The sequence below is a fragment of the Podarcis liolepis genome, assembly GCF_965112155.1.
Source record: "Podarcis liolepis genome assembly, chromosome: 13".
Lineage (NCBI taxonomy): Eukaryota > Metazoa > Chordata > Lepidosauria > Squamata > Lacertidae > Podarcis > Podarcis liolepis.
In genome coordinates this window covers 19,453,289-19,474,429 of record NC_139573.1, presented here as the reverse complement: position 1 = coordinate 19,474,429, position 21,141 = coordinate 19,453,289, and the positions used below count along the sequence as shown (strand labels likewise).

The 21,141-nt window shown below is 47.3% G+C and overlaps 1 protein-coding gene across 1 annotated transcript in view; it reads right to left on the bottom strand.

Annotated features, from left to right (window-relative positions):
* Positions 1–21,141, bottom strand: part of PRKCG (protein kinase C gamma) — a 50,590-nt gene that overhangs the window by 17,066 nt on the left and 12,383 nt on the right. Inside the window, exons 2-7 of the mRNA XM_083471756.1 lie at positions 13,785–13,816; positions 7,836–7,918; positions 5,786–5,897; positions 3,516–3,647; positions 549–705; positions 259–393 (exon numbers count right to left, since the gene is read on the bottom strand). Of these exons, the coding sequence (XP_083327882.1) occupies positions 259–393; positions 549–705; positions 3,516–3,647; positions 5,786–5,897; positions 7,836–7,918; positions 13,785–13,816 (651 nt within the window). The remainder of the gene's footprint in view (positions 1–258; positions 394–548; positions 706–3,515; positions 3,648–5,785; positions 5,898–7,835; positions 7,919–13,784; positions 13,817–21,141) is intronic.

Here is a 21,141-nt window from a genome sequence, read left to right as displayed (position 1 = left end):
TAAGTAGTTAAGGTAGATTAAAATAGATAAGGTAGATAGATAAGGCAGAGAAGACAGGTAGATAGATAGACAGATTGGATTAGATAATGGAGCCATCCAGGCAAACAGATAAAAACCCAAAGAGACGCCAAGACGGACGGGGAAAGAGAAAGAAAATGAGCCACTGGTGGTCCCCAAGTTGCTCCATCATACTTTTCCATCTTTGCTTCTCTCCACCACCACCCCTCCGGCCCTGCTTCCCCACAGATTTCCCCTTACCAGCCTTTCACAGGACCCTTGAAGAGCTCAGACACCCCAAAGGACATGGCTCCCATGAAATCATTGCGGGTTGTCCGGTCCCAGTCCCACACCTCGATGGAGAGGCGCCGCTCCATGTCCCCCGGCTGCAGGGTGCTGGGGAGGTATAAAGAAGGTCAGAGTCTCTCTCTCTCTCTCTCTCTCTCTCTCTCTCTCTCTCTCTCACACACACACACACACACACACACACACACACACAACCCCACCATGGCTCTGGCTTCTAGGTCCTCCATCACATCCGCAGGACTTACAAAGTGAAGGTTTCATTCCACACTGGGTTGAGGGTGGATCTAACGGTCCGAGTCTTTTGCTTTGTTAGGTTCTTAGGGTCAGGGATCAGCTTGAGTTTCACATAGGGGTCCGAGAGGCCATTGGGATCCATCGGGATCAGGTTAAGGGCTTCACCAACTAACAAAGAAAAGGAGGGAGGGGGGAAGGGGAGACACGCATATTAGCTTCCAACAGAGGATTAGCTTCCAGCAGAGTAAGTACTGGAGGAGAGGGCGAGTGGGCGGGAAGACAGACCTCCTGCGTTCCCTAGTGGGCGGAGGAAGGAGGATCCATTGGCTCCCATCCCAGGCCACCTGCTGCGGGCCAAGGAAGTTGCTGTGGCAGCAATTGCTCCCACCCTCATATGTGGCTTGTGTGCGCGTTGGGGGTGGAGAAATTGAAGGAGATAGTAGAGGGGTGGGTGAGGAAATCCCTTTCTGTCAAGAAAACTGCAGCGATGGCTTTCTCCTCACCACCTACATGCAGGGTTCCAGGAGGGGGGGAGGGAAAAGAGAGCGGGAAGAAAGTGTGCAGAGAAAGAAGGTGTGAAAAGCAGAGGCGGGGGATGTCAAGTTCTGCAGCTAGGAATAGAACCCAGGCGTCCTGGCTCTCAGCCTCCACCAGCTCAATCAATCCCACTTGCCGCCCCAGCCAGAGCCACAGCCAGGCCTCCTGCTCCCATGCTGTTCTCCACCCGCCTCAACTCCAAAAGGTTTTCTTCCCTGGTGCAGGGCCCAGGGCATTTTCTTGATGTTCCAGCAGCCCTGGCTGTTCTTAATAGCAATGCTGTCCCTGACTGTCATATTATCAGAGAGCCAGTGTGGTGTAGCAGGTAAAAGTGTTGAACTAGGACCTGGGAGACTGGGGTTCAAATCCCCCATCATGAACCTCGCTGGGTGACCTTTAGCCTGTCACTATCTCTCAGACTAACCTACCTCACAGGGTTGTTGTGTGAATACAATAAAGAAGAGGAGGACTATGTGCACGGCCTTGAGCTCCTTGGAAGCTACATGGGATATAGATGCAATCGATCAATCAATATATTGTATTACATTGGTACCTCGGGCTAAGTACTTAATTTGTTCCAGAGGTCCCTTCTTAACCTGAAACTGTTCTCATCCTGAAGCACCACTTTAGCTAATGGGGCCTCCTGCTGGCGCCACGCCGCCAGAGCACGATTTCTGTTCTCATCCTGAAGCAAAGTTCTTAACCCGAGGTACTATTTCTGGGTTAGCAGAGTCTGTAACCTGAAGCATATGTAACCTGACCCGTATGTAACCCAAGGTACCACTGTATAACAATAGCCATTATTGTTATTTTGAGGTAGATATAAAGAAAGGAAGAGAAATAAATAAATAGTTACGTACTCGTGTTGAGCTGTGCATACTGAGGGACACAGGGAGCTGCCTTTGACTGAGTCAGACCATTGGTCCATGTGGCTCAGTATTTCCTACACTGACTGGCAGCTGGCAGCTCCCCAGGGGACAGAGGGTGTTTCCCCCCAACCCTAACTGGCTGTGCCAGGGGACTGATCCTGATAACTTCTCCAGGCAGAGCAGGTGCTTTACCACTGAGCTACCGCCCTTCCCTGTGCACAAGAACGCACATTTAAAGATTTGGCACCAAGGCAGCTTTCAGTCCAAGAAGCAAACTAAGCTGAATCCTGTGATCTGTATGAATCAAGCAAACGTTGCATGAATTATGCAAATTGAGCAAGTGTGCATGCATTTGCATAATTTATTCCATCCCCGCCTGCGACGGGGAGCCAGAAAAGGCTACATGGAACTCTGAATCATGGCTCCAGACCCCTGGAAGTCTACGACAGCCCACTTTCCTGTCTATCATTCTCAATTCACCTGACACCATTTCAGATGTATGCAGAGCAGCATGCCTGGAGTTTGTGTCTGCATCAGCTAAGATTTAAAAAAATTAAAAATAAGCTTTTTAATTTGTGGCATGACAGTTTCTGTTTAAAAAGTGAGGGCTCACTTTTAGAATATGAAGATTTCCAGTTAAAAGATATCCCTGATGGCTGGTACCCGCCAAAAAACAAGTAGTACTGGTGGCCCAAACTGCATCCCTCTGCAAGAGATGCAGAGAGATGAGGCTGCCTTGCCTCTCCATCAAGCTCTGCTGAAAGACCAGGAATTTCTGGCTCCCAGCCAATTTTTTCCATTCCTGCTGTTCACTACAAGATCCCTGTAACTATGAATTAGTGCCTGGGCTTGCTTTTTCCCTACTCCCTCCCAACTCCCTTTTCCTTTTGTGTTGTGTCTCTTAGAACGCAAGTGTAAAGGGTGGGATTTGTCAGCCACTGTGGGAGACTTTTTCAGCTGAAGAAATGACGTTGTGATGCAGTTGTACCTCCTCCCCAAACTCTCAAAATCACTTGGGGAATGGGGCTGCCTTACATGTGTCGTTGGTCCCTTAAAGGCAGAATCAAGCATCCTGAACATCTCAGCTTTTATTTCAATTGTATTTAATAACAACAATTCTAGTCCTCGTCTGCTTTAGCAATAAGCTTTGCACAATGGCTGTTGAAATCTCAGTCGTTAAAGAAGGGCTGAGCAGGATTTTCCCTGGCCAAAGAGGAAAGCCTCTGATCTAGCTACCCCATCACATCTTGTTTGCTCCCTTAAATATGAGACAACTGAGAGCAGCATAAGAGGAAAGGAAGGGTTCTCATCCTAGTTCATCACAGGACTGGGCAAAAAGAGCTACTGCAGTTTGCCACTGAGAAGAGAGAAGAGATGGAGCCAAACATTGGTTTCCTCTTGAGAAGCCGATCCACAACTGGAGCATCATGCCAGAGAAAGCGTAATTCTGTATTGTTGTCACCCACCTAAGCTCCAATGAAGACGTCAACAAAGAGTCAGCTCCAGGTGAGAGCAGGCCGACCTATTCCTATTCTTCCCCACTTACCCCAGTCACCACCATTCTCTTCTTACCAGTCACATGGATCTCGTCACTCCCAAATGTCTCAATGTGGAGCTGCAGGCGTCCCCTGCGTTCTGTGTGGTCCACACCGCACAAGCTGGGCACACAGTGGACGCAGCGCTTGTGCACATTCATCTCACAGCCTGCAGGGGGCAACAGAGGTGGGCGAGTTAAGCTAGGACCAGATAACCATAGACGGCCATGCTACCGTTCCCTCTGCAGCATTTAGGCTGCCATCCTAGCCCCGCTTACCCGGGAGTAAGCTCTATTTAATTCAATAGGACGTACTTCTGAGCAGACATAGGAGTGTCCAGGCAACTAACTGGTTAGTTTTTTTTAAAAAAAAACAAACAACAGAAAAACCAACGACTTCCAATTCACTACAATTGTGTTTTATTAATCCAACAGATTTTAAAGAAATGTTTTGATATAGGATACACAATACACTTGGCTTACATTAAACCTGGCAATTTCAGTGTATTGATGATGGTGGTGATGGTGAAAATTTCATCCATTTGGCAGTTTCATGTGCATGAATTTGCAAACTTCACAAGAGCCTTTCCCTGTATGCTCAGGACAATCTGTAGGGGCTACCTTGCGATAGTGATGTGTGCAAAACTGCATCAGATTCCTCTTACTCCAAATATAAATGTGGGTATCAGTCCAGCTGTTGTTAATAATGACTAGCTCCCACTGAAATCCATGAAGCTTAATTTAGTGGTTAAGCTAGACCTAAGAGGGACGCGGCTGGCGCTGTGGTCTAAACCACTGAGCCTAGGGCTTGCCGATCAGAAGGTCGCCAGAAGCAGCTTAGTCATGCTGGCCACATGACCTGGAAGCCGTCTGCGGACAAACACCAGCTCCCTCAGCCTATAGAGAGAGATGAGAACCGCAACTCCAGAGTCGTCCGTGACTGGACCTAACGGTCAGGGGATACCTTTACCTTTAAGCTAGACCTACACATGCAGAAGGCGAAGGTGGGATAGGAGGAAGCTAGTCCATATGGGTGAATGGGACACTTCCCTCCACCTGTCTGCCTGCCTTCTTTCTTACAACTAGTTTAAGAGGTGGCAGCTTTCTCCTCCTGATTTCAGTACTGCCCTAGTAGAGCAGAGAGGAGGAGAACAACACTGCCTGTCATTGCCTCTAGCTCCACCTACTCGTGGTCTCTTTGCCTTCCAACCTACCAATCCCAATGGGGATCAGTCCACACTGGGTGGGAATGATGTGATATAATAACCTATAATACCAATTCAGACTGCAGGCGGGTGAATCTCTCCTAGGTTTTCTAGGACTGGGTATTGTCCTAGACTGGGTATTGTTTACTTGAGGAAATATCCCCTTGCTGTCTTCCTAAGAGGCGCAGTCTACATGTATTTTCTTTCATCTCAGGGCACCATCATCTTGTCCTGCTGCATATGTAGATCCAGCCTCAACCACAGCTAATTTTCACTACACTGAGGCCATGGATAATATACCCTCTGCCTTATCAGTCCACTTTTGTAAGACTAGTTGATGTATATGCATGGGCGTAGCCAAGGAGGGGCAGAGAGGAGCAACTGCCTCCCAATCAATAAAAATACATAGCTAACTGAGGTTCTGAAAAAGTGTATGTGATGAGCAAACAACGCTAGTGGGTTTTAAAGAAGCTTTGTGAAAGAATAAGGAATATTGCAAGAATGCAAATATGTTTGTAAAGGTATCTTAAAAGGCGATATTAATTTTGGGAATGCGTAGATAATAAATTCAAATACGGATGATTGTCAGAGAAGCTGAGGGAAGTCCAAAAGAGAAAAATATGTTAATTGGGAATTGTTAATTGGAGATACTTGTGTAAAACTTAATAAAAAATTATTTAAAAAAAAAAGAGGTTCTGCCACCCCCACCAAAAGGCCTGCTCCCCCCCAACAAAAATCCTGCCTACGCCCATGCATGTATGGACCACTTCTCCTAAGTCATTGAAAAGATGGACATATGCAACCCAGCCACTGTTGAGGCAGCCCTGGAACATAGTCTTAATAGTAGTGGCACAGCAACTACCTCCACATTGCAGGTGTAGAGCAGAGGTTGAAGAATACCACCTTATCTACCCAGTGCACTCATGATGGAGCTAATTCTGAACTGAGGATTTCCTGTTCATAGCACACACTCTTAACCCCCACGCTACAACAGCCTTCTGACAAAAGAGGCTTTTGCTCTAGAGACCCCATGACACAGTCAGCCTTTACAGCACCACAGGACTGATTTATTTCTTTTTTGCAGAAGGCAAGTGGTTACTCACAGGTGCATTTCATCCCCTGGTGCACCAGCCCATAGAGGAGCGAGCCGCAGTGATCGCAGAAGGTTGGGCTGCTGTAGCTGTGAATTTTGAACTTGTGCTTGTTCCGAGGATCCTGTCAAAAGGGAAAGGCACAGAAGCACAGCATCTATGACGAAGGGAACCTACACACGATTCTCTAAAACACTTGCGTCTTTTGTCCTAGTTCCATCCCTACCAACACCACCCATAAAAACCTCTGGCATGCAGGTTGTTAGGGGAGACTCAGCGCCCCCCCCCCCCCGCCTTTTAGAGGTTGGAAGTGAGAATGCACAGTTGTTAAGAAGCACGTGGAAGGCAAAAGGTATGGCTTGGAATGTGAATGTGCAGTTTGTGTGCAAGTGAAAAGGACGTTTTATGAGAGTGCTCATGGAGTGGAAACAAGTACACGAGAAAAAGGGGGTGCACAATGTACATTGTGACACCCAGGGGAGCACTAGAAGCTGCAAGGATTACCGTATTTTTCGCTCTATAAGATGCACTTTTTCCCTCCTAAAAAGTGAGGGGAAATGTGTGTGCGTCTTATGGAGCGAATGCAGGCTGCTCAGCTATCCCAGAAGCCAGAACAGCAAGAGGAATCGCTGTGCAGCAATCCCTCTTGCTGTTCTGGCTTCTGGGATTCAGAATATATTTTTTCTTGTTTTCCTCCTCCAAAAACTATGGTCTGGTGAGTCTTGTAGAGTGAAAAATACGGTATTTTTCTTTTACTCCAATATCAGCCCAGTGGCTGGGGCAACCCAGCCACATGGACAGAGTATAAATAACAAAATCATCATCATCATCATCATCAGCCATGTTGGAAGGGCAATCAAGATCAGAGTCACGGTGTATGGAGGGCTTAACCTCATCTTTCCTCTCCCTACAAAGGTGCAATTCATCCCAGGAGGGAAGCTCACCTTGAAGCTCCCCTCCCAGATGTAATAGCAACTCGGGAGGATTTTAATTGGGAACACATCACAAAAGGTAAAGGTTAACCTCATGAACAGTGGCTATTTAAATGGTGGGGGTGAACATGTTGGGAATACATGTTGCTTCCAGTGACACACTTAGCATCATGTGTAGTTTGGCCCTAAGAGCCTTTAAAAATAAATGCTAGGGATTGATTCTGGGACCTCAAATATAGATGCTACATGTCCTCCTACCACACAATTATGGATTATAAACATGAATTGGGGGTCTATGGGTGTGGATTTCCATGACTATTCTATGAATATGTACACAGTACATTCCACAAGCATGTAGCACTGCTTAGATATTTCAGTAAATAAGCGGTATAGAAATAGCTGCAATAAATAAACAAATAGGTGTGCATTCTAGCACAAAAACATACTCAACATTCGGAGCACAATTGGGGTGGCAGAAACACATAATTTCAAACAAAACCACATAGTACCAAATGCTAGATTTTTAAACACGTGTGCTTAACAACTCTGCCTTCAGGGCCTGGGCGCCACCAATGCATCTTCTTCTCATGTAAGAACATGCAGGTCTGGGCATGCATGTTACAAGCTTGGATGCCAGTGAAGTTGCATGACACATGCCTCAGTGCATGCAACTGAGAAGGCACTCAAGGGACAGGTAATTCTGTGCGAAGCAGTTCTGCAAGGCAATTTGTTTGCAACTGAAGGAGCGAGTCAGGCAAGCCCTCCCATCCTTCCTTATTCCTTCCCTGGGATTTCCAGGCCAAGGACAGCAGAAATGGGACAGTGTCAGCCTCATGAAGACATCCACTCCCCACTCCCCCTCTCTGCAATATAAATAGCAAGGAAACCGGGACGCTCACCTGGAGTGGATGAGTGAGGCCTGGAGTCCTGGCTGCCAAGCCCTCCCCACAGTACTCTGCCCACCAAAGTCACGGAAACAGAAGTGGTTAACTTATCTATTTCCCCCACCCCCACCAACCCATAATTTATTTTCCTCCCACCCCAACAAATCCCCATCAATTTTGGAGGCAGCAGCAAAAAGAGTTATAAGTAGCCACTTAAAGTTTGACAATATGAAGGGGTTCACTTACATCTGTCTGGGGTCCTTTCCCAGCTCCTGGGCACTCAAAAGTGACAAATTCATGACATCTCTTGTGTAAGACAAAGCTGCACACTAAGAAAGGGGACGGAGAAAGAGAGAAAAGTTTACTGGGGAAAGGGTGGGGGGGATTAAGTGCTGAGTAGAAAACTAAACATGGCAGAAAAGGGGGGGGGATAAATGTTTGTTTTTGTTTATTGGAGGAAACTGCATCGTGAAACCATACATGACCCAGGTGTCTAGCAGCACAAAAACATGACCATGTGACATTACCGTAGTCTGAGGCAGACCATTGGACCTTCATTCCAGGTTGCATACAAACCACAATTAAAGCACATGACCATAGCTGTCAACATTTCCCTTTTTTTAAGGGAAATTCCCTTATTCCAAATAGGATTCCTCGCAAGAAAAGGGAAAAGTTGACAGCTATGCACATGACTTCCCCTCCCCCAAAGAATCCTGGGAGCTGTAGTTTTGCTTTGCATTTTGAATTGTGATGGGTAAGCTACCATTCCCATGGTTCTTTGGGGGAAGTCATGGGCTTTAAGTACACAGCCCCCGTGTTATCTATTCTGGCCGGCAGTGGCTGTCTAGAGTCCCTTTCCTATCCTTGCTACTTGATCATTAAAGACAAAACAAAGCCTGGACTGAACGCGAGACCTTTTGCTCGCAAAACATGAGGCCTACCACTGAGCTATGGGATCTCCTCCCGGCGCTGGAACTTAGTACTCTGTGTTTAATGCTGCGGAGAAAACTATCACCTCACTGGCTTCTGGCACTGGCTATGGCAGATTAGAATCTTTTCTTCCCCTATCCGCTTTCACTGAAATGGTGAAGGCAGGGAGGGCGGACCCTAACCTTTTACCACCTCTATGTTAGTATGCCAGGCTGCCTAAATGGGCCAATATTAATATGTGCTAATTGATCTCGGCTTTGTACTCATGGGCTTTTCCATTAAATCCAAGAAGCAAAAGTGCAAGGAGTGAGTGGGCTTTCTGAGGGGAGAGGAGAGACTGGATATTTATTAGTCTGCAAATGCAGGTGCAGGGTGAGGGGGTGACTTTTCTCTCCTTTCCTCCCCCCCCCCACGCCTTCAGCATCTTCAGGCCTGAGATTTGGAAGATGGGTCTCCATGGCAACAGGCGGGGGACGAATCCACAAGTACCCGCACACAGCGGGGGAGGGGGATCGGACGGAGTCAGAGGAAGGGGGCAGGGAAGACATTTGCTCAGGCACGCACACACACACACACACACACACACACACCCTCCGAGACAATTAGGACACAGCCCTCTCCCAGAGAACCTAGCCCTGCTTTTCACTTATCCATTCAGCGCCCCCTCCCCACAATACAGTTGCCCATGTTTCATTTGCAGCTGGGCCGAGTTAACAGGCGTTTGACCTACAGCAAACAGAAGGGGATCGTGTGCAGTCCAGCCGCTGAAACCTTTGCCTGCTATTTCCTGTTCATCTTTAAGATGCCATTGTTGTTTTGCTGCTGTTTCCTGCGTATCCAGCCACTGTAAAATACACAAGGGCAGCCCAAGCCCATGACTTTCTAGCCAGTTGGCAACCCCTATCCCTGTTCCATATCTCTTGCTCACTCACTTTTGTCAATGCCTTGGGTTCCCATGGCAACGGATTTCCCAACTGAGCCATTGCCCTGTGTGTGTGTGTGTGTGTGTGTGTGTGTGTGTGTGTGTGTGTGTGTGATGTCCAGCGTACCTTAAGGGGAATTACAACATGAAGTGAAGGTGGTGGGTGCTGAGACCTAGAATACCTAAGGGTGGGAAGGGGCAAGAATGGTACCCAGAGGGCTATGAGGGAGCATCCCTGGAGCCAGACTTCCTAAATTCTCCAAGAAAGGAGTGGCGGCTGATGAGTTAAGAGGGCAAATTGGGTGCGGGAACAAGGATGTTTGGGTCCTCTCAGCTGGGCAAGGGGATGCATAGTTGGAAAAGCAGGATATGATATGGGACATCAGTTGATTGGCAGGTGTTGACAGAGCTGGCAAGTGAGGAGGGGGGTTGCTTAGCAGCCGTAGTGTGGTTTCTTAGCAACCAGCAGGTCTGGACACAGAGAGCTGAAGATGTGTTTTGCAGAATGTAATAAAGTTGCGGGGCGGGGGGGGGTGGTTAGAGGGGAGGCAGGCAGGGGGAGATCCTTAGGCCTCCATGGGGAAGGGAAACCTGAACCTAGAAAATGAACTGTGGAAAGAAGCAGCAGGGGGAAGCCATAAATATTAAACTGGACGGGAGCTGACATGAATGTTTGTGAAAGGCAGGGTAGGGGCATCTCCAGGTGTTAAGTGCTGGCTTGCCAGCATGACTCTTCTTCACAAGTGCAACTGGTAGAGGAGGAAATTCCACACAAGCATAGGGGCCTGTGAAAATGTGCAGGGATGGGAGGCCCGAAATGTATGTTCATGGGAGAATTTCTGCACGTGCTCACATGCATGAGGGCGAACGTCAGAGAGGGGGGGATTGGAGACCTGTCGGAGAAAGGTGTCTGTGGGGGGGCCACGCATCTCATGGCAAACGAAAGGGCATGAGCACATGGCAGGGCATGTGCATTTACATTTTCATTGGGTGTGCAGTAGAGCACATCCGTGCTGTCTAATTAAGCACAATTGTGTCTACGGCCCAGTTCACATGTCATGAAGGGGCCTAAAAGGGCTCTTTCCCCTGCTGACACTTTTGTCTGAACCAGGAATCGTCTGTTTTGCTCCAACGAACCACAGTCAGTATGCCAAGAACAAATCTCGTCGATAGGTTGTGGTTTGTTGGCAGTGAAACAAGACGCAGTCCCTGGTTAAGACATAACGCTAAGCCAGGGCTCGTGAATTTCTTTCTTCCGTATGCTCACAGGGAGGAGCAAAACAGACCAGAAAGGCACAACCCAGTAAGCAATTAACTTATGTTTTTCTGTAACATGTGAGAAAGGCCTATGGATAAATGTGGGCCTAACTGCGCATGGCACATGTTGTTTATCATTTTGGCTTTTTACTTATTTTGCAAAAAAAACCACCGCAGGATGTGGTTTTTCATAGAGGCCTGAAGGATATGGGTTACCAACCACTTACCCTCCAGTTTGTCTGCTGAAGGGGGGGGGGGAAACATACCACAAGCTGCTTCCCCTACTCCCAGCAGAGGAAAATATATAGGTGACTTTATCTTTTCCCCTGTGGGATGAAAACCAAATTGTGTGTGATTTTCCACAGGAAGATACTGGAGGATAAAGGGATAAGGAGCCACTCTCCTCTTCTGGTCTTTAGTGGAAGGCTGCATACTTCACAGTGCTGGAGAGCTGGTGTGATCAAATAGTGGCTAGAGTGCCAGATTAGGACCTGCGTGATCCCACTCAGCTATGAAGCCCACTGGGTGACCATAAACCAGTAACTCTGTATTCGATTGTGTTTACATTATCATTTACTCTTCTTCCAGTGCAGTCTCACCACAGGCTTTTGAATCTGTGTATACGCACAATGTTACCCACAATGCAGAGCTATTCTGTACTTCCTTGAGAAATACTGCTGCTTTGAAGCCACATTCACTTCACAGTGAAACTGAGGTGTGTACACTTGAGGCAGCCATTGCACATGGGCAGATGGAAGCTTCATGAATATGAATCAGAGGAGTTGCAGGGGCATGCAGGGGCAGGGAAAGCAAATAGGTCATCGGGTGCAGACATCTGGTGTGTATGACAGCATACAAATGCAACTCTTGAAGCAAAGGGGTGGGGGTGGAGACAGATGCTCTTGCTGCATTGTCAGCCATTAACATGTACATGGCCTGAGTCTACCCTGTGTTGTGAGATTTTCGTCAGAATAAAGCGGAGAGGGAACCATGTATGCAGTCCTAAGATTTTTGGAGAAGGAGACATAGATAAAAATGTAGTCAATAAATGTATATATGTATTTAAAATCAGGGGAGTAGGGAGTTCAAGGTAACCACATATGACAGTTTCATGCGGAGGTTGATCCGAAGAATTAGTGCATCTCCATAGATTATAATTTCCTATGCAAAAAACAGTCCCATGGACTGCAAGAAGATCAAACCTATCCATTCTAAAGGAGATCAGCCCTGAGTGCTCACTGGAAGGACAGATCCTAAAGCTGAGGCTCCACTACTTTGGCCACCTCATGAGAAGAGAAGACTCCCTGGAAAAGACCCTGATGTTGGGAAAGATGGAGGGCACAAGGAGAAGGGGACGACAGAGGACAAGATGGTTGGACAGTGTTCTCGAAGCCACTAACATGAATTTGACCAAACTGCAGGAGGCAGTGGATGACACAAGTGCCTGAAATGCTCTGGTCCATGGGGTCACAAAGAGTTGGACATGACTAAACAACAACAACAACATGCAAAAAACAACAACAAACCACCATTTCTATATAGGGGGGAAATGTGTATACAGCAATGGCATAAAGCACAGGGTTTGTTTCTGGGGGCGTGTGCAGGGGGTATTCTGACATGAACACACACGGTGGAAGAAAACACTCCTGATAAATGTGCAAAATGTGAAGTGGATACACACAACTCCAAACATACTTTGAACATGTTTTGAGTTGTGGTGGATTTTGTTGGCCCTCCAAACATATTGAAACCAATGGAGGTAGGATCTTCTAAGTATGAGGTGGAGATTTATGGCTAACTTTACAAGTATCTTGGTGGACGGTGTAATTGCCATCTTCCACACTACTGTGCATATGTATACTAGCATACACACACACACACACACACACACACACATTCCTGGCCGTGGTGGGGGCAGAGCACAAGGAAGCTGGAGGCAGGTGCAAATGTGAAGGTAAATTTGGACTGAAGTGTCAGGTACAAGGGGAGCGGAAGAGACAGAAGTGTATAGAAAATACAAGAAGAATGAGAGAGAGATTTCACAGCCCTAAAATAGACGAAGAAATCTAGTTCAGCGAAACAATAAAACCTGGCTCAGGGGCCATGTGTGTGTGAACTGCCTGATTAAAAAGGGAATTAGGGAAATTAGAAGCAACCCAGCCCAGCACCCACACAAATCCAGCTCTCCCTTCCTACTAAGAGCCTGTGAGTCCTGAATCCCAGCTCTTCTGTCCCCTACATGCCAGCCTGTACTCCACAGGAAGTAACTCTTCTCCCAAAGAACCCAGGTGCCCTGGCTCTTATTTAAAAACTTCCCTAAACAGGGCTGCCTTCAGATGTCTTCTAAATGTCATATAGTTTATTTCTTTGACATCTGATGGGAGGGCATTCCACAGGGCGGGTGCCACTACCGAGAAGGCCCTCTGCCTGGTTCCCTGTAACTTCACTTCTTGCAGTGAGGGAACCGCCAGAAGGCCCTCTGCGCTGGACCTCGGTGTCCAGGCTGAACAATGGGGGTGGAGACACTCCTTCAGGTATACTGGGTGAATCCTGCCCTTTGTTCCCAGCTTTCCTGTTCCAACTAGATCTGCTGCTTTGTCTTCCCACAGAGGTTCTGTAAACTGAAAAGCTACCCAACAGAAAGAAATTCAACTGGTGTATCTTCTCCCTAACTCCATGTCACAAGAACACTGTTCTTGTTATGATCTGTTGTAAAAGTCATGGAACCGCCATCAAAAAGAAAGATTTCAAGTTACAGCAGCCCTTTTCCCCCAAGAGCAAACTCCTGACCCAGAATTTGTCTTTATGCACATACCAATTGAGTGGAGAGAGTGCCTCTGAGGTACATGCAGAGTGCACTTCTTCCCTGAGCACTGACGTGCTACAAGCAATCCACCACATTATCTGGGCTGAGGGATGCATGTGGCTTCCGCTCCCGCAACCTCAGTTTTATAAAATTGCAATTCCTTCCCCGCTGTGACCCTGCTGGGGTGCTTCATATGCCTAATTGTGCTTTCACAACATGTGGTGCTCTCCTCATGAAAGGAGGACCAACCCAGAGAGGAAAGCCAAAAAAAAGTTCTTACCTAAGCACTGGAGCCCCTGCTTTCCAATCCCCCTGCATAGAAAGTTAAAATAAAAAGAAGGAAGAAAAGAAACAGGTTGTTAGCTCACACAAAGCGTAGGATGCCAGCTTTAAGGAGCACTCAGCTAGCAAATCCCTTATATGTGACTTTAGCAGCACATTCATGTGCCAGGGAGAGGTGGGGGATAAGACAGACTTATAGGAAGGGAGTCATGCTGAGTGGTTAGAATGCCAGAAAACAGTGTGGATTTCAAAAATGCAAAGTCTGTTGTACCATGCCCATACAAGTTAGGGTTGCCATATATCTTAGACAAGTCACTCGGGGGCGGGAGTTCAACATTTTTGGGGTCTTCCAAAAAAAGGGGGTGTCCTGATTTATACTTTTTGAAATATGGCAACCTTAATACAAATTTATGTCCATTAACTGGATAATTTAACCTACAATAACAATAATCCTCCTGGTTACATACAGTGGTGCCTCGCAAGACGAAAAGAATCCGTTCTGTGATTCTCTTCGTCTAGCGGTTTTTTCATCTTGCGAAGCAAGCCCATTGAGGGATTAGCGGATCAGCTGATAAGCGGCTTAGCGGCTTAGAAAAGGGGGGGGAAACCAGCAGAAACTCGCAAGACATTGTCGTCTTGCGAAGCAAGCCCATAGGAAATTCGTTTTGCGAAGCACCTCCAAAACGGAAAACTCTTTCGTCTAGCGAGTTTTCCGTCTTGCAAGGCATTCGTCTTGTGGGGCACCACTGTACTCATAATCCTTAACATGGGTTACAATCTCCATAAGCAGAGAGTGGGAACAGAATCCTCCATTCTATTACACTGATGATAATTATTGCTGGGTGATTGAAAGCACAATCCGATGAATTTTACTTACGAGTAGTCCCACTGTGTTTGGGCGGGGGGTATAATCCCAGGTAAGTGTGTGCAGGATTGCAGCCTCCATGCATTATTATTTATTAAATTTATCAATCACTTCTCTCTCTCTCTCTCTCTCTCTCTCTCTCTCTCTCTCATCAAAAAGTACCGTATTTTTCGCCCTATAGGACGCACTTTTTCCCCTCCAAAAATGAAGGGAAAATGTGTGTCGTCCTATGGGGCGAATGCAGGCTTTCACTGAAGCCTGGAGAGCGAGAGGGGTTGGTGCGCACCGACCCCTCTTGCTCTCCAGGCTTCAGGAAGCTATCCCCCCAGCCCGGCAAGCTCCGAGAGCGATGGCGAACGTGCGCGCACCTTCGCCATCGCTCTCCGACCCATTCTGGGGGCTGGGGTCGGGGGAAGCTCCGGCTTCCCCCGCCCGCAGCCTCGCAAGCTCCAAGAGCGATGGCGAACGTGCACGCACCTTCGCCAGCGCTCTCGGACCCGTTCTGGGGGCTGGGGAAGCTCGGGCTTCCCCCACCCCCAGCCCCGCAAGCTCCGGGAGCCACTCTGGCACCCGTTCTGGGGGCTGGGGTCAGGGGAAGCTCGGGCTTCCCCCGCCCCAGTCCCGCGCCTGGGGGGGAATAATTTTTCCCCCTTTATTTCCCCCCCCCAAAAAAATCTAGGTGCGTCCTATGGGCCGGTGCGTCCTATAGGGCGAAAAATATGGTAACTCAAAGCTACACACAACAGAAAAGTAACACATACATTAAAACCAGCATAAAACGAAAACAAAATGAAATCTGAAACTCATCTGTATTTTTAAAATAAACTAATTCCAGCCACAGAAGGAGGCCACAGATGATTAAAAACAAACAGCCTGGAGAAGAAGAAGAAGAGTTTGGATTTGATATCCCGCTTTATCACTACCCAAAGGTAGTGATAGTCTCAAAGCGGCTAACATTCTCCTTTCCCTTCCTCCCACACAACAACTCTGTGAGGTGAGTGGGGCTGAGAGACTTCAGAGAAGTGTGACTGGCCCAAGGTCACCCAGCAGCTGCATATGGAGGAGCGGAGATGCGAACCCGGTTCCCCAGATTACAAGTCTATCGCTCTTAACCACTACACCACACTGGGGAAAGATAAATCTCCCCCCCCCCCCCCGCCTCGTGCCTAAAGATAAGTAGCGACGGCACCAGGCATGCCTCCCTGGGAGAGAGTTCCATAAGTGGGGAGCCACCACTGAGAAGGCCTGCTCTTGTGTTGATGTTCTCCACACCTCCCTCAGAGGGGGAACATGGAGAAGGGTCTCAGATGATGAGCACAGGGGTCAGGTTGGTTCATGTGGGGATAAACAGTCTTTAAATTAGTATCAGATACAGTCTTAGCTCATTTTACTGCCTGAGGCAAAGGACAAGATGGCACCCTCTCCCCCCACATTTCCATGGGCAGAAGCCAACACTAGACTAACAGGTAAATCTTATTTCAACACTGACAATGGGCAATTGTGTTCTCCCGTGGGCAGAATGCTAGCTTAGGGGGCACAGGGCCCTGAACATCTCTTGTCCAACAATTTACTGCTGCTCCTTATCCTCCTCACCGGGACAGGCGGACCACAGTCAGAGCCACGCTACACATTTAATTCACATAAAGGTAAAGGCAAAGGGACCCCTAACCCTTAGGTCCAGTCGTGACCGACTCTGGGGTTGCGGCGCCCATCTCGCTTTATTGGCCGAGGGAACCGGCGTACAGCTTCTGGGTCATGTGGCCAGCATGACTAAGCCACTTCTGGCAAACCAGAGCAGTGCACGGAAACACCGTTTACCTTCCCGCCAGAGCAGTACCTATTTATCTACTTGCACTTTGAGGTGCTTTCAAACTGCTAGGTTGGCAGGAGCAGGGACCGAGCAACGGGAGGTCACCCCGTTACGGGGATTCAAACTGCCGACCTTCTGATCGGCAAGTCCTAGGCTCTGTGGTTTAACCCACAGTGCCACCCGCGTCCCATGGCTTCCCCCAAAGAATCCTGGGCACTGTAGCTTACACATCCACACAGTGACCATTCCCAGCACTCTTAACCAACTACAGTATCCAGGATTCTCCTGTAGTATGAAGCAAAGGGGGGGGAGTGGAACAGCCAGGATTCTTAGTTAAATATGTCAGCTGGTTAAATCCACACATACGCACATGCCATGGTAATAGTCTCCAAAAATTGACAGCCAGTATCTCAATGTTCCACCAGCTCTAACAGACACTGGAGATGGCAAAGCCTCTTTCAGCATGTAGGGAAATACGGTGTGTGTGTGTGTGTGTGTGTGTGTGTGTATCTGTACTTCTCTTTGTAATCATTAGAATACTGATGATGTCGCTTTTTTATTTTAAGGTTCAGCATTTGGCTTTAATTAAAAATGCACAAAAGGAATAAACTAGCCAAGCAGGAGGTTATGATGACAAGAGCAACTGGGAACATGAGGAGGGGGGCGGGAAACAAGGTGCTAGAAAAGCGAGCTGCAAACATCTCCTCTCTGCCACATACACAAATGCACACATATTTTAACTCATGGTAAGTTTTTAATTGGGCACTAGAAAGCTGCCTTGTACTGAGTAAGGTCATTGGTCCATCTAGCTCAGTATTGTCCACACTGACTGGCAGCAGCTGTCCAGGGTTTCAGGCAGGTGTCTCTCCTCACCCTCCCCAGAGATGCCAAAGGATTGAAAGTGGGGTGCTAATCAGGATAGCCAGAAGCATAACAGGCCAGGGCTCCTCGGCCTTTTAAAAGAGGGGATTTCAGCATGTGTGGAGTCTGCTTACTCCGGGTCTAAATATAAATGAGAAATAGTAGGAAATGGGGGGGGGTATGGGGTAGGAGCCTGAGAAATGTAGGACTCTTTGGCTGTTTGTGAAGGAAAGGGGCTAAGGGGCAAGAATTAGGATTCAGCAGTCCTGAGTTCTGAGCAATCAGAAAGAAGGGAATTCTGGGCCAGGAATGGCAGTCACAAATTTTGTTCCTCCTGCCCACCCGTCCACACAAAAACAAAAACGGGGCATGTCCAGTTCCACACAATAGTTTCTGTAGACTCTGCTCATGCATGCAGGGTTTTTCCCAGCATCCACATGACACTGTCCTCACCAAACTGCTATTCTGCATTATTTTCTCATTGCATCCAGTTTTACTATATCTGCAGAAATTCTGATACGCAAACAAAAAAAGGTAGAAATGGTAAATCCAGAGTAAAGGGGGGGGGGATATGGGAATGGACTTGGAGGAAGAAGGTGTTGTGTGGAAGCTGTAGAAGATTTTGTGGCATTAGAAACAAATAAGACATGCTGTGTACGCATTACTGGCTTAAAGCGCAGCAAGGCGGTTCTTTTTCTCAGTTTGAACCAAAGCTGGTTTGTGGGGAAGATGCGTCAAAACTTGAAATGCTGTGTTTAACAAGAAAGAACTGTATGGATACAGGATATGGCTTGTGGCTGGAGTCATGTGTATACCATTTCTCAAACCAGCAGTGGGAGTTCACTGGATGCAGAGCAAACAGGAGTGTGTGTGTATCGTGTGCAACTTCCCCCATCCCTGCATATCCTTGTGGGGGAATGCTCCACTTGTTGAATTTCTGCAGGGCAGGAAAGTGTGTGTTAAAAGCAGAGAGTTTCTGCCATAAAGGGAAGACAGTAATCTGATGTGAGGAGTGTGGGTTTGGAGCGGGAGGGCATAAAGGTGGCTGGCATTCAGGAGACCACCCTTTTATTCCAGATTAAGGAGGCAGTCCTATTTGCATTTCACCTGGGAGTAAGTGCCACTGAACTCAATAGGACTTACTTCTGAATAGGAACAGGTAGGATTGCACTGTAATCCAAAATAATTACCACTGCCTGCCAGTTCATGATCTCTAGCAAGGATAGTAATTCCTAAGATGTGTGACAGGGCACTTTAGCCTGTCATACAAGACAGACAGACAGACAGACAGACAGATAGATAGATAGATAGATAGATAGATAGATAGATGCACCTTGTGAACCTACTGCAAAAGGAGGCTGCCCACTGCATCTCTGAATGAGTCCCTGTTCTTGCCTCACCTCTTCCAATCACCTTCCACTGGTGGCAAGTCATTCTGCTGCATGCATTCTCAGGGGGTTGGACTAGATTACCCTTGGGATCACTTCCAACTCTACAGTTCTATGGTCATTGCTGCAGGAAGGATGAATTCGTACAGCAAGAGATGCAGCAGGGTTACATGCCCACAGCTGGGTTGAATGATACTCTTATTCAGCAAAACAGTTATTGGATTGCACTGCTGTTTTTAGTGATGATTTTATATATATATATAATTTTATTATGTATATTGTGCTCTTATAAGTTGGAAGCTTGTGAGGGCTTGGCCCTAAAAGGCAACCTAAAAATATCTTAAATAAATAATAGAACAGTGACTCATGCGGAGGCACAAAATGTGGGCTCTTCCTTCTAAGGTAGATCTTCCTCTTGGGGTAAATGATACATAATCACAGCGGACATGTGTTTTAAAACTGGATTCCTATAGGGAGGGGTGGAGATGTAGGACCAACATAAAGCATAGTATGCGAGGGAGGGGAGGGCTGAATCCTCCTCACACCCATGTCTCCCCCAGGCACAAAAACAGCACTATTTCCCAAGCAACTTTTTCTTCACTGGAGCTCTAAGAAATGTAAATAGATGGAAAAGTTTGGTGGAGGAGACTTGGGAAGATTCATGCCCCTTTCCATCTCTCCAGGATTGTGTTTTCGATCTCCACCCCGCTTTATAGGAATTCACCCCTCCCACATTCTAACATGTGAGTACAACAGGGGAGTGTGCCTCCCATTTATCACCAAAAAACCGTGAAGAGGAAAAACAAACTTATTTTTAAACACACAGAGAGAGAGAGACACCCCCCCTCCCTACCCAACTATGGATAAGAAATGTGAGCTGAAATATGTTTCGTAGCAATTACTCCACAAGGAGAGATCCCGAAGATATATATGCCTGAGGGGCGTTCTCTTCCCAGGCCTGAGTGGGTGAATACAACCAGAGAAATTGACCCAGAGATTCTGTGGAGATATTTTAAGAAAAAAGGGGGTGTAGAAAGAAAAACAGCTCATATCTCTGGGTCTGACAAATGTTTAGAAAAGGAAAGCTGGCGGGGTGGGGCGGTGGTGGTGAAGACCCTGAAACATTTGATCCCACCTCTTTTGGGGGGGGGAGGGAGGAAAGCCTAATGGGTGCAGTGAAAGGGTTTGATTTCTCTGTTTCTGACTGGTGTTTTTATTTATTTCCCCTCAGTACAGGTCTATGTCTTTGAGTTTCCAGATCCCTTGGTGTTCCAGGGATGGATCAAAGCCACTCTACATCTTTACAGCTTTTAAAATGTGAGGACAAAGACAGAGCAGGAGGTGGCCAGGAAGGATGCTGAGATATAACCCAGAATTGTAGACTTTGAATTCTAGACAAAGAATAGATTCTGCCCCACAGTTCGGGTTGCCAGCCTTTTCCCCAGTCCCTGTCAGAGCCTCTCTGCCTTTTACAGCTGCCTCATGACAAGCGGACATTTGACAGGTGATGCTTTTCTCTCAGTGGAGGAGAAGCGAGGGGGAAGCCTAGAGATCCCTTAATGGGGATCACAACAAACAAGGCTGACAAGCTGAAGATGGCTCCTATCCTAGTTCCTTATCTGCAGTTCCTAGTTCCCTATTTTTTAGTTGTTGTTTTTTAAAAAACCAGGTTCAGAACAGTACGGGAAAGTGGGAAGGGGGTTAAACACAATTGTACACCAAAATAGGATTTGGACCACCCCAAACCATATATCCCTATAATGGGGACATTGTCGTGTGTGTGTGTGTGTGTGTGTGTGTGTGAGAGAGAGAGAGAGAGAGAGAGAGAGAGAGAGAGAGAGAGAGAGAGAGATACTGACTGGTGAGTCCACACCCTTTCAAATAGGTTGTATGTATCATCTCTCATGTTAAAATCACAACTATAAAGGACTCTAGGATCAGGAAGTACCTCATGAAGACTTACCAAGGACTATTTGGGAGTGCAGTGCCCCAACCCTTTATTATAATTGTTATTTTAATGTGAGGGTTGAAGAAAACCCACTTACAAAATTGGACAGCTCCTTACAGCATCACATATGAGGCAGTTTCTCTGTTGTATGGAAATATGATCTAAGGTAGTTCGTTGATTATCTGAAGGGGCAGACATACTTGAACCTTCATCCAAGATTCACCCTTGCTCCTTTAAGTCAAGTAGGGAGCCAGGGCCTGCAAGTAAACAATCAGGAAAGACCCTGGGGGCTCATCCATACTTCCGCTTGTCCTGTGCCTAGAAAGAACGGGTCCAAGCAGTTTTCCCCTTGCCTCGCTCCTTTCCGAGGGAAAACCCACTCTTTAGTGATAGTTCAGAAGAAATGGCGAGCCGAGGAAAACTTGAATTGCTGTTTGTTCTGACTGAGCGCCAAAGAGCAGTTTTCCCTGGGGGAAACCAATG